A 15,539-nucleotide genomic window follows, 5' to 3' on the forward strand; every position below is an offset into this window, starting at 1 on the left:
GTAACTAGTAACAGATGAGAAACACCACGGTAAGCGTTTTCGTTTATTTTCATTTATTATCACAGAAGTTTGTTTGAAGACTTATATAGAAGACATCCTCGAAGAGCCAAACCCGGCAAGGCGTTAATAAATGAAGAATTTAACAGTATCACAGCATTTGAGAAGGAATCTCTTAAACATGGAACCGGTTTCAGCAGAAGATTTTATGACGATTATACAAGTGCAGAAGCGCTCATTAGCTGCAATATCGAATTTACATTGGTAAATAATTTAAGTTATCATAAAATAAGTACCGTTTACAGAACCACGAACAGTGGCAAGCAGTCTACTCTTTTACATTAAACGTTCGAAGGTTTGTCTTGGACCTCCGGTCCGAAAAGTTTCCTTTTTGTTTCTTTCCGGCCGACCTAAGCATGACAACAACCGTCGTAAGACATGACAGATAATTTGATGCCCTCTACTGCTGTCCACAATACATCCTCAGAAATCAGTTCTATATTCTTCTTCCGGTATTTGATTAAGTACTCAAAATGCCATTGAAATTAAACGTTAAAAATTTAACATTGGCCACATAATTGTTCTGTTTATTTACCAGCCAGTATGTGGTCATCAAGCCTTTGCCTTTTATCTGAAATCATCCAGAATTACGCACCAGTAATAAACGTGGCACATACATGTATAGATATATGATACGCATGCATGTATGACATTCTCCAAGTTTGAGATTGAGAAAAAGCACTAACCGGAATTTCACCGCGTTTCTCCAGTTCAAATACACCGAAAAATGTTATAGCGTCGTACGATGACTGGCTGCAGTGAATTCTCAGCCCTTCTCCATTGGACTCCATGCGGCTTGCAGTATTTACTGTATCTCCGAACCTGATCAGATTGGCATGAGTGAACGCATAAATAGCTTCTTGTTATTTTGCTATCAGTAGTTATCTACCATTAGCTGTTATTTTGCCATCACAGTTATTATAAACAAGTATTAATCAAAAGTTTGGTCATCCACTCATCCGCAACTTACACGCAGTATCTGGGCATTTTGTTACCGATGACCCCTAAAAAGCACAAGATGCGTAAAATACGTTTTGACTGTAGTCTGTAGCGATAATGGTACAGATACTGCAGTCTATTGTACATGTGCTTGATGGGATGCAAAGTATGGCTATGAGCTACCGTAACGCAGTCAGGCTATCGAAGGTAAGAATAACTTTCACGAAAATAAAAATCAAACATGAGCCAATACCCGAAACAGCTTTTGGGTTGTTATAAATTTTCCTACAGGATAATGTTTTGCATGACCGCAGTTTTAGGCACACTAACCGGCAACGCATGGTCCAGTGTGAATACCAATTCTTATTCTGAGCCGATACTCTGGCTTATGAGGAAGCACGATTCCGCTCACCTGAAATCATATTTTTTCGTGTAACTGTATTTGGCATTTCTATACCGGCATCACGCTGACTGAGAGGTTATGTAATTGTTGCTTAAGTTGTTCTGGTAGGTATATTAACGATATCTCAGTTTCAGATCCCTTACATCCGGTATTAGCTCTAAAGCCATGGATGCTATCTCAAAGGAATGTTTGTTTCCATTTCTCTCCGGAAGTCCGGATACGCATAAATAAGCGTCACCTAGCATGATCAATATATAATCAGAATATGCAGATTGACCTTACATTGGGCCTGGAATCCCATAACACCCACCTATTGTTTCGACTTTATATACATCGTACGCTTCGATTCTGTTGTCCATAATTGTGTACAACTTATTTAAGGTATCCACGACTTGCAACGGCGTCGAAGCGGCACTTAAATCCGTAAACGATACAATATCACTAAAGAATATTGTGACTTGATCAAATGATTCCTGCAACGAAACATCGCTTTGTATTTACGTACTACATTACTCGTCCGGTTAAAATTAGCTGGTCAAATAGAAATGAATGCTCCTCGTATACATGCTTGCTAAACAATTGTAAGTGCTGGATGCAGATCCAGAATGGCATTAACGGTAACATGCTTAAGTTTTATGTGCGTGCATCGATGCAGGTGAATGTAACTTGCACTTATTTACCGGATATATAGGCTGTCCCATTTTTATCTTCTCGGCAATTTGTCGCGGCATGAGCTGATTCAACACAGTTTCGGTACGCTTCTTTTCCCGCATAACTTCCTCGTTTTTTGTTTGCAGTATTTGTGCAAAACCGTGTATCTGCGAGGTAATATGGTTTAATAGTATGATCACACTGGGAAACAAGATGGCAGCAACGATGACGACAAATATCTGAATCCACAGGGAAATATTGGAGTCATTCACTGCTGTACTCAAATTATTGGTAATACTGGCTGTCAGATTTGTCTCAATATCGTATAATATGTTCTGGAAATTGGTCATTTGTGCATAGTAGAACAGTCCGAGGTCAATGTCAACATAGCCATTGTTTTCGTTAATCAGCTGCCGTTGTGCCGTTATATTCCTTCTTAATCCCGAAGAATACCAGCGTTGTTCAAGCATTTTAGAAATATAGGCATCATACTGTAGGCTTTTATTCAGCAGAACTTGACCCTGTGATCGTTTGTCCAGGTGCCAAATATATTCGTCCGTCGTCATGTTTCCTGGAAGCACCATTGCATAAACTTGTGTTTATATCAAACAGTAGACTTGACATGTAAATTTTTCAGAAAATTAGTTCAAAACATTCAAAACACATACTTCAAGTACTGTTATTAAAACTATAAATGAACTGCTGTAAGCGAGCGTTTCTTTTGATGTTTTTGTTGACATCCATAATTCCGCGGGTACCGTTTACTGCCCCAGTGTTAATTATATAGCGATAATCAATACACATAACAAAATTCGCTTTCGCCTGCATAAATATTTTTAAAAAATTATCTGGACAAACAGATATTTTCTTAATATGCTATTGTCCACGCATCCTAGTTTCCAGTTAATAAATGAGTAGAAATGCAGTATAAAGGTCTTTACGTCATTTTATACACCAAGCCAACCTTTGGAATAGTAAATAGTTCCAGATGACCTTTCTGCAGCGAAGCCTTCCTTTGCCGATATGAATAAGTGATAACCTAAAGGTACAAGCTCAACAATAAGATGTCGGCACACAAAAACACACATGTGAGCCTTTTTTCAGAGAATAGAGGTTTTCATTACGTACAGATCTGTACTGATGCATTATAATGCATTAATATTTGCATACTTGCAGTAAATTTTTATCCTAAGTTGTATACACACGAGCATGTACCGGCCGGTATTGTACCGTATTAACAATTTATATAGTTCTGGTTGAAATTCAGCGCAAGCTTGTACCTAATATTATATTATACCGCTATACGTACATACCTACTGTTATACGTATATATAAAAGTGCTAGTATGCTGCCGTATTACAATTTACCAATTACAATTACAATAAGTATTAAGTACAATAAGTATTACGTATTACAATTTAGCAATTTACCAACTAATTCCTGCCATGGTTGGTCCTGCGATTGCGACTGGACAACAGCCGATCCGATCCAATTTAGAAGCCCCGCTACCATGTCGGTGAAGAAGGTGAGCTGGGCATCCGGAGTGGACGAATTAACGAATATCCGATTCAGCACGATCTGTAAGATCATATCCTGTTTTGTCGCATAAAAATCGTCCGGTCGTCCGGTTGTTGGCCACAAGGTCATTTTATTAAGCGCATCGTCGACCATTTTCCTCCTGAAAAAGTTGCACCTGGTTTTAGCAACTTGATCCACTGGCGCTGAATCTGTATACGAGTACAATACAGGTGGTACGTACGTTTTGTAATTTCAATACGTCTTGCGCTAATCCATCTATTGTCTAAGCTCGAGAGAAGCTGCCCGCGTTGAGCATCGATTTACAGTAGTAAATCCGCTATTTTTTCCGGATGCTGCAATTCGCGTTCACTTGAGCAGGTGTATTTAACATTCTTAACATTTAACATTTGTGTATTTAACATTCTTTTTGAAGTGGTATTACATGATGCAGCGCGAAGCAGGAACAATGTTATGTTACTAGAAACGTTTTCGACTAAACTACACCAACTCATCAATGCTTCCATACTTCTACTTACTACGTCTGTTGCAAAAAAAAATAATGAAGCATCGAGAAGAATTTTGTTAATAAGGAGATATGATATTTTAAAAAGCGCACTCAGATATTGTGCAGATATTGTAGTACAGGTTTCAATGCAATAATGATTTTATTTGGACCCTAAACAATTTTAATACCAGTCGTACCACCTATAAAACGTTTGTGATTGCTTAATCTGGACGTTTCGGTAATTATCAAAACTACTCCACTCATTTAGTGTTCGGCGAAATCACGTATCACAGCAGCATATTGTCTGTTTGAGTGGTAATTTTTGTGGACGATTTAGCATACTTGATTCAATGCTTTGTCTATATGCTTGTGCATCTCCTGCAAGTAAAATCGGTAACCAGAAACTTAGGCGAAACTAAATATTAGCAGCTACAGAGTATGTCTAAACCGATTTCCACGAAAACATATTACCCGCTTAACTATATATGGTCATAGCGTAACGTTTTTCAAAAAACAAGGTGGCAGATGTTATATTAAAAACACACTTTAAATATCTGTTGCGACTTGCGAGAACCATATGTTTTGCGCGATTTACCTGACCAACACTGGAGCGAGTAATCGGTCAATCATCATCCCGCAGTAAAACGTCGTTGTGCCTCTTTCCAGTCCCAGTGCATGCACAACTGCGCCCGCTTGAATCGCAAATTCCACCTCCTTACGAAATGCACTAGCCGCTTGTTGTTCGGTCAGCGCCGATTTCACAGCGAAACCGGTTTGTATTAACAGAATAACAATGGGAATACCGGCCAACAACAGGATTTTAGCTAGCTGCGAACGACGTCCTTTGACTGTTCGCGGATCATCGGAACAACGTCCCAGTGCGAGTTTTAATCGTGAGATAGAACTATGTCCGGTTGTCGTAGAAAGGGCATCAAATTTTTTGGAGGTCACTGAGCTCAGTGTCGCCACCGAAGACGCTCGATTACCGTTGTCCATATGGTTATTTGGTAAACGGGGTTTAGAAGGAAATCGCGGTGGAGGATGCGGGAAATCCGTGCCGTTACCAAGTTTTTCCGTAGCCATATACAATATATATCTACCACTGAACAATATCTTGTCGCTTATACAATTCGATGTACTATTAGCCACTTCCAGGTGGTATGTAGTGGCTCGATCAGCCTAGCACTGAAAATTGACACCTTATTACGTTTCGCTTCGCGAGCTGCTTAAAAAACATGAAAGTTGCTTTTGCTGGAGCAGATAAAAACCCGCGTCCCGTCCCATAAGCCTAATACATATTTAATGCCTCCTTCCCGTTGCATTGGTTTCATTATGTTGCTCCCCGGGTAGCACGCGCGACAGGTGAACAATGCTTACGTTAAAAGCGTGCCTCCGCAAAAATCGAAGGCCGGAATGCCCAGCTAACTTGCTGTTGGCTCGCCTAATCGATGAAGACCAAATTGGCTGTACTTTGGCGGTTTGGAGTTAGCCATAAACCTCTCTCAAACTTACGAAATGTCAACATTCCGCCTGCTGACAGCAATTTGCAATCCTATTTAGACCTGATAAAGTATTTTGTAAAGCCACTTTGCCTGACCCGTCCCGGCGATCTGCCTATCAAAACATCATAGGCGCAAAATTTCCGATAAAAGTTTTTTGTCATACCTCTGTTTGGAAAAATTATCATATTATGGCCGATGGAAGGGATCAACGGTTTCTATAGGTTTTTGGTATGTTTACAAGGCCAAACGATCCACTGCAGAAATTAACAGGCGTGGCTCTGCGGTTATTGATTCGATTCTTGTAGAACCGTAAGCATTTGTGCACTCCCAGGCATGACCTTTCTCGTGTCGCTCTGTGCGTACGTTGGGAGCATGGCTTAATTCTGCTGAATTTCAATTTGCAGTCGATCTTGACCATGCAGTTTGTCGCTGTCGTAATCCGATTTTGCATGTTTTCAGTTTGTCTTAGTACACAATTAGCGATGCAAGCGCAGGTTACATGAGATCACTTGCACTCTAGATCTGGCCATGGCGTGCCAGATTGCAATTTGCAATTGCAAGCAGTTGCATATGACACATAACCCGAAGATCTTATTGTTAATTAGAACTTTATGTGAACGGAAATACTTCTGGAGGGCAATCCGGCACTTTTAACATTTTATGCATCTCAAGAATAAGCCGCTTAATTCTTTGTCGTCTTCGAAGAACACTCTTTTAATTCATGGTGCTTAAAAATAAAAAGCCGGTATGTCTTATTATGTATAATTGTTGATGTTTTCGTTGGTGTCAATGTACTTAGCTAAAGCGAGACCAGATTTTATATTCATAGGTGGCTATTATGAACACCTGAAGATCTTGTAAAAATTGCAACTTCCGCTATATTAAGGCGACGTGCGATTATGGTATAGACGATTTAGAATGATGAAATTTATAAACTATTTTTCCAGTAACCATATTAAGTTTTGTTATTTAAGTTTGGGTCGCAGTTCATGTTTCATTACGACACTGTATGAATATAAATGGATTTTGTGCTGTTTGTGGGATTTTCTATTGGATACTGCGCCCTTACTTCGTTGGCATTTCGCACCTCGGCTATCACGTGTGTTTTTTGTTATACATATGTCGTACAGAAATATTGTGGAAAAATTGATTAATTCAACTTTTTTTGGTAATTCACGGGCACTGTTTACATTTATGATTTTCAAAAAGAGTATTGAAAATTCTTTCGTACTCTCTTATACTGTGGTACCTTCTTTTAAGATTGTTTGAATAAGGACGTAACAATTTAGGTAAATAAAGGTTACGCTCAACAGAATGCGGGTTCGGAGGTACTCAAACGATTCGGGCAAACCAGTCACAAGATCTGTTACTGGACTTGAATGCAATATCCGAATTACCTGATTCTGGCGTTCTTAACGAAACTCCTTTAATTTCATTTGTATTATGTAACTACCGTTGGTTGTTGCTGAATGGCCCGTCTTTTCGATTTTTATTTGAGAGCCTGTGACTGTTATTGGTTAGTGGGGTGTGTACGCTCAGCTATATTATTCACAACGGAACAGTAAACACTGTTTAGCAGTGTAACTACTACTACAAAGTATTATATTATTTTTCTGTATCATCGACCGTTGATAAGTACGTAATTACTGTACTGTGCTGTTCTACATGTTGCATACTGTATTTGTGTAACAATTACAGTAAAACTATTTATACGTATTGTTAATTTCTCCATCGTGCATGCAAGTGTACGAAAGTCGGTGCCGCTTGGTAGTACAATTATATATGCCGCACTCGCCAAATAATTTCTTTCTTGCTAAACTTGGAATGTTTATTTTATTATATTGACAAGTTGCATTTAACCTTGCGATTATAATGGACAAACTAAATTAAGGCTTTTCTGGGTTGTTTTTCTTCGTCTGTCTCCTTGTATAGGACCAGTTCTGGTTGTTATAGTGTGTCTCGTTGTACTGGAGCAATCCTGATTGTAGCAAAACTAAGAGAACAATATAAACAAACCATGCTACAAAGTTGTAAGTGAAAGCAGTCAGCAGAATATCTTTGAATACCCGTTGGATGTTGATATATACGCACACTTCTTAAAATGTTTTGGCCCTCATGTTTTTTTTTATTTAAAAAACTGAAAATTAAAATTTAACTCCATTCGCCTTAAACTGAACTAAATTCACAGGTAAACTATGTTTAGGAACTGTTTACCATTCAAATTGATGGGGTTTTAACTTGAAAACGCCTATTACAGGTCGAAGCGTCTTTAAACTGATCCAGGTACCGGTGCACATTACTTATTTACAGATACCTTTAGGTTCTAAACTGACGAACAATTGAATACGATTGATTGATGTTGATTCTTGCGCAGTTAACCATAAGTAGGTTCCGTAACTCCGTTAGATCATTTGAAGAAACAGGTAATCATAATATTATAATTGATTTGAACCGTGATTAGCTTAAAGTAATTAAGCTAATCGCGGTTAATATTGTTCGTTTCATGAGAGGCTTGAGAGCTGTCGCAGCTGAGAATAAAAAACATAAAACCATTACTTATCCTTTAACGATATTGTATCCTGTGTATATAACCTGTTACGCATACAGTCTTCCAAAATGTTGCGAGCAATACAAATGGCAGCGCGGCCTTAATATTATAACATTTCGATGAATAGCAGCAAAAGTACTTATACAAACTGACCGCAGTTCCAGCGCTTCGAGCTATCCCTGCTACGTTTCTTGAACACCCTTGTCACTAAATATGCCGTGAGACGTGAGTTATGCTGTTCGTTTGACCGCTTGGAATGAACCAGTATCCCAGCTGGAGCCACCTGAGTAATAGTGTCAAGTCAGTTAAGAACCTCCTCGGTCGTATTGTTGCCGGTCGAGCCAACTTTTCATCCCAGTAACCGCATAATCACGGTAAAGGTGGTAAGGACTGCAGATATATCGCCACCGCACTCGGACAGACGTAGCCACTATAGCTGCAGATAGGCTGTTGCGACAATAATATACTCGTACATTCACAGTCAGGAAGAAACCGAGAATTTTTGTGGAGCGAACTTTATTCGGTATAGACATTCATTTAATATCACAGGTAATTGACTACATATACATTTATCGCAGTAGCATGCGCAATTTTAATAGTCACCTGATTCAAATCGTATTTTTAGTCACCAAAAATAAGTAAAAGCGCACTGCATGGATAACCTTAGAGACTTTTGAAGGCATCAAATTATTTTATTAATCATCGACTTATAGCAATAATATTTAAGCATCCTGCATCGCATCCGTTGGTTGGAGATTTTCAATTCTTATACCAACCGGTGTAATCTGAATACATGTAGTATTCACAGAAATTTGTGCGCTAAGTAACAAATTTTTGCACATCGCCTACCATAGCGCACAAGCATCGCAAAGTGTGATAAGACCTCACACACTCTTTTGCATAACATTTTGTTCGGTACTGCAGAGTACAATTAGGCACCGAAAATATTAGAAGCAAATTAAATCTTTGCCGAAAAATCTGCGAAATGAACGAAAGAACTGGTAACGTGGATGATAATCACTTAGTACAGGCATTTCATAAAACTGTTTCCGGTTCTCAAAGGTTTCCCGCTGCGGATCCTTTTAGTGTTGTAGCTATTTAACACAGCTGTAAGGCACAGGGAGTGGAACGAACGCCGGCGCCCTGCGAACGATGTCACATGGCACGCCAGCATGGAACAATGTGTGTCGCAAAATTAGACATCACTGTACAATATGATCGGTGAAACAACCTCGCCGAATCTTAGCGAAATTTACAGGCACACTCAGTACCGGCGCGTCGCAAAGGATCTCAGCCCAGCATGTCCGTGCGGCAGACCGGAAACTACGTGGATTGCTCCAGGCGACCTTGCCGCGACAGCAATCAATTAAACTTCCATCTAGGCTTTGACCTCCGGACCGAATAGGTTTCTCTTGGTTGCCTTTTTAGACATCAGCCAGTAGGTTACCATCAAGCCTTTTCCTTTGATCTGCAGCCCATTACAACGGCCTTGAACAAATTTTGATTTTCTCCATTTTCTTCTAGTTTACTGTGTTAATGCCAGTGCACCTTACATTCATTTCTCCACGCCGTTCCATTTCAAAGATGTTAAAAAATGTTAATGCATCATAGGTGGCTGTGCTTAGATGAATTTTTAACGGCTCTCCATTCGATTCCATTCGGCTGGCTGTATTCACGGTATCACCGAATCTGAAATTCAAAAGCAAACTACCACTCAGTTTTCGGCGGCTGGTGTACATAATTAAGGATCGAAAACTCGGCCTTTAGCGTAAAGGTTAACGCATTCACGAATTACGATTATGCCTCACGTGAATTCAGTAAAGCCTCGTGACCGAGTTTCGGCTTTAATTATAACTTTTAATTATCGGGAAATTGTACGTTTTTACATGTTAATCCGTTTCCGGTCATATTGTAACACGCCTAAACTTACATGCAGTAGCGAGGCATTTTTATCCCGGTAATACCTAAGGCGGACAAGGATTAATTTAATGCGGAGTGACTCGGCAAACTGCACAGTAAACTGTTAAATCTACCGTATGACCATTTCCCCAAAAATGCCACAATCTCGGCACCATTTATAGCTCTCGCAGGATTACGAGTGCATGCAGAGAAAAGAGACACTCCGCGACTTACCTGCAACACACGGTCCAGTATTCAGCCCGATACGTAATCGTAATTCATAATCCGGCTTGTGAGGCATTCGGATTCCCGAAACATCTTTCAGAAGATCGAGACTCATACAGGCAATTTCATACGAATGTTTGTTCCCATTGCGCTCCGGTAAGCCCGATACGCATAAATAAGCGTCACCTAAAAGCACTTCTGTTATAACGATCTCACAAATGGGGTAATACTGTGTTATGATACCGGCAAGCCCGATACGCATGAGAATTGTACTCGCAGAATCAGGCTCGGTGAACCGCGATTAGCATTTAATGTTTGATTTTTCATTTTTTCACTTAATGTAGTATATTTCGGTAGATGGAGAATACATAAAAAGCCTGCGTATACGTACTATGGACAAACAAAGCAATCGTAAAGTGATCAGGTTCATTAAACAGTGGGTAACCTCGTTAAAACGTGTAACTGGATTAGAAAACATGAAATATGTATCTAGTTAAATTACTAGTAATAGTTTTCCGAGGGATGATAACGCTATTTTTAGATAAAAACCGTTAGTAGAACAAAAAAAAGTGTGCGTGTGCCAAACGATTGCTTGTGAGAAACTTTTGAAATGCTAAAAGGTTAAGCCAAATTCGTTGGAAGCTATCAGATAGGTCACAAAAACTATACAGCTGAATTACTTCCGCAGGCCACTGTTTAATGATTATGGGCTTAAAGTATTAACCAATGTGCATTAGCCTGGTGTTGATTCCCCTTTTGGTCATTATCTCAAATTGCACTTGATCGACAGTTTACCAGCACGCGGATCTGTGACGAATGGGGAAATTACCACTTTCAAGTATTTTACCGTAGTTCCGGTGTACGTAACCGCACTTCCGTATAAAAAAGCTTTTCGCATCCTGTGGCGACTGTAGCTGTACATGTTTTAGGAAGAATGGCTGCACTGAGTTTTGCACAGAAACAACAAACCAATAAAACATCTTTTTACTGTTTTATGAACTGAAAGTTTTTGCACGATTCTCGTATTAAGCACTCCGTATCCACCATCAGACGCGACGCCTAATACGAAAATATTATTATTAGGCTATTAGCCCATGCTTATTATTTATAATTAGCCTTTTCAGATTCGGTAGCGTAAGCGGTACATCAGTAAAACCATAATGCTACCCTTCTATGAATGATATTGGAAAGTTAGTAAGTAATTTAAAAGCCGTACGTTATGGGCTGTAATACAATACATACAGTCACCACTTACCAATTGTTTCGACTTTGTACACGTCATACGCCTCAATCCGTTTATCCATAATTGTATATAATTTGTTCAGAGTATCAACAACTTGAAGTGGAGTGGAGCTAGCGCTAAAGTCGGTAAACTGAACAATATCGCTGAAGAAAACCGTTACTTGATCGTAACTCTCCGGATATACTGGTTGACCACTTTTGATTTTCTCCGCAACTTGCCGAGGTAATAAATGGTTCAGTACAGCATCCGTTCGCTTTTTCTCTTTCATAATTTCTTCGTTTTTCGTTTGGAGCACAGCCGCAAAGGTCTGTATTTGGCCAGTAATATGCGTGAGGAAGAAGATAATGCTCGGGAATAAACAACACGCTAAAATCACCACGAAGAGCTGTGCCGCCACTGTCCGTGCTGAATCACTCACAGCATCATTTAAAGTATTTGTAATATTTTTTGTCAGAGTGTTTTCTATGTCAAAAAGAACACTCTGGAATTTGCTCATCTGGTCGTAATAGAAATTTCCACGTTCAAGATCAGGAACATAATTATTTTCATCGATTCGTACACGCTCCAGTGTAACGTTTTTTTCCAGATCGGACGTGTACCATTTGTCCACTAGTATCTGTTGAATCGTTGGGTTAAACTGCATGCTTTTGTTTAAAAAGGCGTTGCCCTGAGATCGTTTGTCCAGGTACCACTTATATTGCTTCTTCGTCATATTTCCTGTAAAACATTTCATATTAAGTAGACAGTAGACACCGAAATTTAACTGCATACGTATATTTTGCCTTTTATTTGTATAAGATGAACAGAAAAATTAAAGTAAATAAATTTTTCCATTAAAGTAAATATGTTTTTCCATAATTGATTACGCTCAATGAATACTGCAGTACAGAATACTTTGTACGATTACTATATAGGTAGGCAAGTCCAAACGTTTCAAATTTTCGATACAGAACCAGATGCCTGGTTTACAAGTTGGCTTGACTATGTGGAACAGATAATGTGAATAGCGCGTTACATGTTAATAATGAATTATGTTAATAATCATTTATGGAAAACTTCGACTGCAGTTTTGTATTCTTCTTATCCTGCGTCGCAAACTATAAAAAAAATCCAAACAAGGGATAGTGCGCACGGGTTGTTTCCTATATTGTATACATATGTTGTAAGTACATACAGAAGTATTCGTATAGGTTATAAATAATTAACCCAATGACGTCAGTTCACTTTATGCTGCTCACGTTTCTTACCGCGGGCGTAAAATACAGTTCCTGATGAGCGTTCAGCTGCGAATCCCTCCTTGGCAATGATAAATGTGTAATATGCTACCAAATCCTGCCAGCGTTGTTCTTGGGACTCCGATTTGATAACAGCATCTCCAACCCATCTTAACAATGGCGCAATGATAGTATCCGTGAAGAAAGTTAGCTGTTCTTCCGGCGTGCTCGTATTGACAAAGACGCGGTTAACCAGCACTCTTAGAGTTAGCTCCTGTTTATTTTCGAACTCAAACGTACCATCCTTGACGGCTGGCCAGTGGGTCATATTTTTTAAGGCCGCGTCTACCATAAGTCGCCTAGAACGATGCCACACATGTATAAGTGGACTACCATTTACTTTGAGCTACAATAATTATAAATACTCCTTTTTATATTTCGCGGATCTCTGTGACGGTTAGTCAGAAGAAGAATAAATATCGTAATACGCATTTTTACTGCTTATTCAGAGCACCAAAAAATTACACAAGCGACAGCACAAAACAATTAGGCAGCAATATGTTCCAGTTTCGCATTAACTGCTTTCTTGATCAGCCATAACAGATTCTAGAACATAAATTTGCACTCCGTAAAGCAGTCACAATGGCATACTGCGTAAAGTGGTTTGATTTAGTAATATTGTTGCAGTTCTGAAAACAAAACCAATCAGCTCTGAGCTCGCACGGGAATTATAAACAGTAGTTGTGTGATCTTAAAAGGCAAAACCCTGATTTCAAACCAGACGTCCGATCACATCCGGTGCACTTATTTAACTGTTTGGGTGAACTTTAAATTAAATTTAAATTAGTTTTGGTGAACTTCGCTCGTACTAGGGCAGTTACTTTCCGTTACGTTTTTGGTATATATACATGAAAAAGTTAGAAAAACAAAACCAGGTTTTATTATAAAAGATTTTTAAGATTAACTGAACGATCCACAAGCATATTTTTTAACCAAGAGACCAGAGACTCATACTATAATTATGTAGTACATATATCGATTAAGCGTTTTGTATGCTGGAATTACTACTTTCATATGCATCGATATCAGTTTCGGAGCATAAGTTTCGGAGCATAAGTTCGGAGCATAAGTTCGGAGCATAAGTTACAGGGCAGAAGTACGTTGAGAAATTTGTTACACTCAAAAAACACAAGCGTTATGCAGCGACACGCAAATAAGGGATCGGTTGACTTTCATTAAGTCATGCTGCGAAGGTGTGTCTAGTTCTCATTGCTCGTATGCGAAGTAATTTATCCAAGAAGAGTTCAAGCGACATAATTAATATCCATCAGTTTCCTGTTAGTTTTTGCCTGTCATCAGTACAATGCTGAATGCAATACCTTTTCATCACTGGTTCGAACAATGATTTCTCTTGCATTGCGACAAAGAATGTTGTCGTCCCCCGTTCCAGGCCTAAGGCATGTACGGCGTATCCGGTCTGAATGGCAAACTCCAGTTGCGCGATAAAAGCATTGGATACGCGCTGCTCCGTTAAGGCTTGCGACACGGATATTCCTGACTGAATAATCAGAATTAAAATGGGAATCCCTGCCAGGCACACCATCTTGGTCATCTGGATCCGTCGCCCTTTGACAGTCCGCGGATCATCCACACAGTAGCCCACGAGGATTCTGGAGCGGCGTGATAATGAACTCCGACCACTCCGACCGGTGGTTATCGAGACGCCGTCGTAGCGTTTAGTATCACCGGCACTGGAAGCAAATGTCGTAACGGAAGCGCGTCGTTCATGATCGCGAGCACTGCCATGATCCGCATTATGCAGAGAAGACCGTTCTTTCAGTATATCCGCCACAGAACCGGAAATCGTGCCATTATGATTAACCACCGGTGTAGGATTAGCATCAGCAGGAATGGCATCACCATTCTCAATCTTATTGTTGCTACTGAGTACCATATTGCCGCATTCCTGATTATATCGCTGGATGTCATAAATCAGATAACTAATAGTGGAGATGAGCGGTGAAGTAGGGAATCAGTACTTGTCTTCTTTTAGTTAATCACTACGTTCTCGTCAACAAAATGTGACGGTGTGTGATCATCTGAAGCTACTCCAGAGTACCGTTTATATAGGTATGCCGCACCGTGCGCTCGTGTTGCTTATAAATGAACCGCCGGGACGATTAAAATGCCGCATCCACAAATTGACCTTTCGCTTTACGTTAGAGGAAAAAGTGTTGCGTGATCACTGTACTGACTTGTCATGACTAATGGTGCCGAAATTTTGGGATTGATCAATTAAATATTAATATAAAACAGAACGGATATACCCAAGGTGAAACAGCCGGCACGAGAGAAAATTGCAACCTGTAAGAAAAACGCAAAGCCTCTGTTTAAAAGGAAATAACATGTTAGCGGTATCATGGCATCGCGTTTCTCTGCGCACGTATACGCGTGAGTAATTACCTCTCTAAAGTCGAAAAACCGGGAAAACGGACTGCAGAACTCAAACTGTCACAAAGCATTTCCCCTTGTCATGAAGGTAGGGATACAAGATTGATAGGTCTAGTAGCGCTAAAAAGTCCAAGCGATTACTACGGCAATTAAGGTGCTCTTTATTCTTAGACTCGCTCACGGTGCAGTGTAATGCAGTAGGCATAGCTGGCAGGACTCCCGTATGAATGAATGTTCGGTTGAGAATTGATTTTGACTTGCTTTGCACAAATCCCAACGAGAGCGGCCTTGTATGCAATCCCAAGCAGATTCCATAAGACAACTTTCCTGGATAATCAAAGCTTTACGGGATGTAGAACACTCTCCACTTGCCTGCGTCAGATA

General features: G+C 39.7%; 2 protein-coding genes across 2 annotated transcripts; both read right to left on the reverse strand.

Moving 5' to 3' along the window:
* Nucleotides 1-102: 102 nt before the first annotated feature.
* On the reverse strand, nucleotides 103-5,309 carry LOC129580592 (uncharacterized). The gene is made up of 11 exons (XM_055471185.1): nucleotides 4,669-5,309; nucleotides 3,481-3,728; nucleotides 3,015-3,089; nucleotides 2,080-2,621; nucleotides 1,710-1,872; nucleotides 1,543-1,637; nucleotides 1,327-1,408; nucleotides 1,028-1,061; nucleotides 744-879; nucleotides 593-628; nucleotides 103-407 (listed from the first exon to the last, which is right to left on the reverse strand). The coding sequence occupies exons 1-11, from the start codon at nucleotides 5,154-5,156 to the stop codon at nucleotides 339-341; spliced, it is 1,968 nt and encodes a 655-aa protein (XP_055327160.1). The 5' UTR covers nucleotides 5,157-5,309; the 3' UTR covers nucleotides 103-338.
* A 3,423-nt stretch (nucleotides 5,310-8,732) lies between these two features.
* LOC129602635 (uncharacterized) lies at nucleotides 8,733-15,343 on the reverse strand. Its single transcript, XM_055501712.1, has 8 exons — nucleotides 15,168-15,343; nucleotides 14,084-15,068; nucleotides 12,738-13,063; nucleotides 11,503-12,207; nucleotides 10,257-10,433; nucleotides 10,054-10,087; nucleotides 9,677-9,812; nucleotides 8,733-9,591 (listed from the first exon to the last, which is right to left on the reverse strand). The coding sequence occupies exons 2-8, from the start codon at nucleotides 14,656-14,658 to the stop codon at nucleotides 9,502-9,504; spliced, it is 2,043 nt and encodes a 680-aa protein (XP_055357687.1). The 5' UTR covers nucleotides 14,659-15,068; nucleotides 15,168-15,343; the 3' UTR covers nucleotides 8,733-9,501.
* Between the last annotated feature and the right edge of the window lie 196 nt (nucleotides 15,344-15,539).

The sequence above is a fragment of the Paramacrobiotus metropolitanus genome, unplaced genomic scaffold, assembly GCF_019649055.1.
Source record: "Paramacrobiotus metropolitanus isolate TYO unplaced genomic scaffold, Prichtersi_v1.0 Parri_scaffold0000004, whole genome shotgun sequence".
Taxonomy (NCBI): domain Eukaryota; kingdom Metazoa; phylum Tardigrada; class Eutardigrada; order Parachela; family Macrobiotidae; genus Paramacrobiotus; species Paramacrobiotus metropolitanus.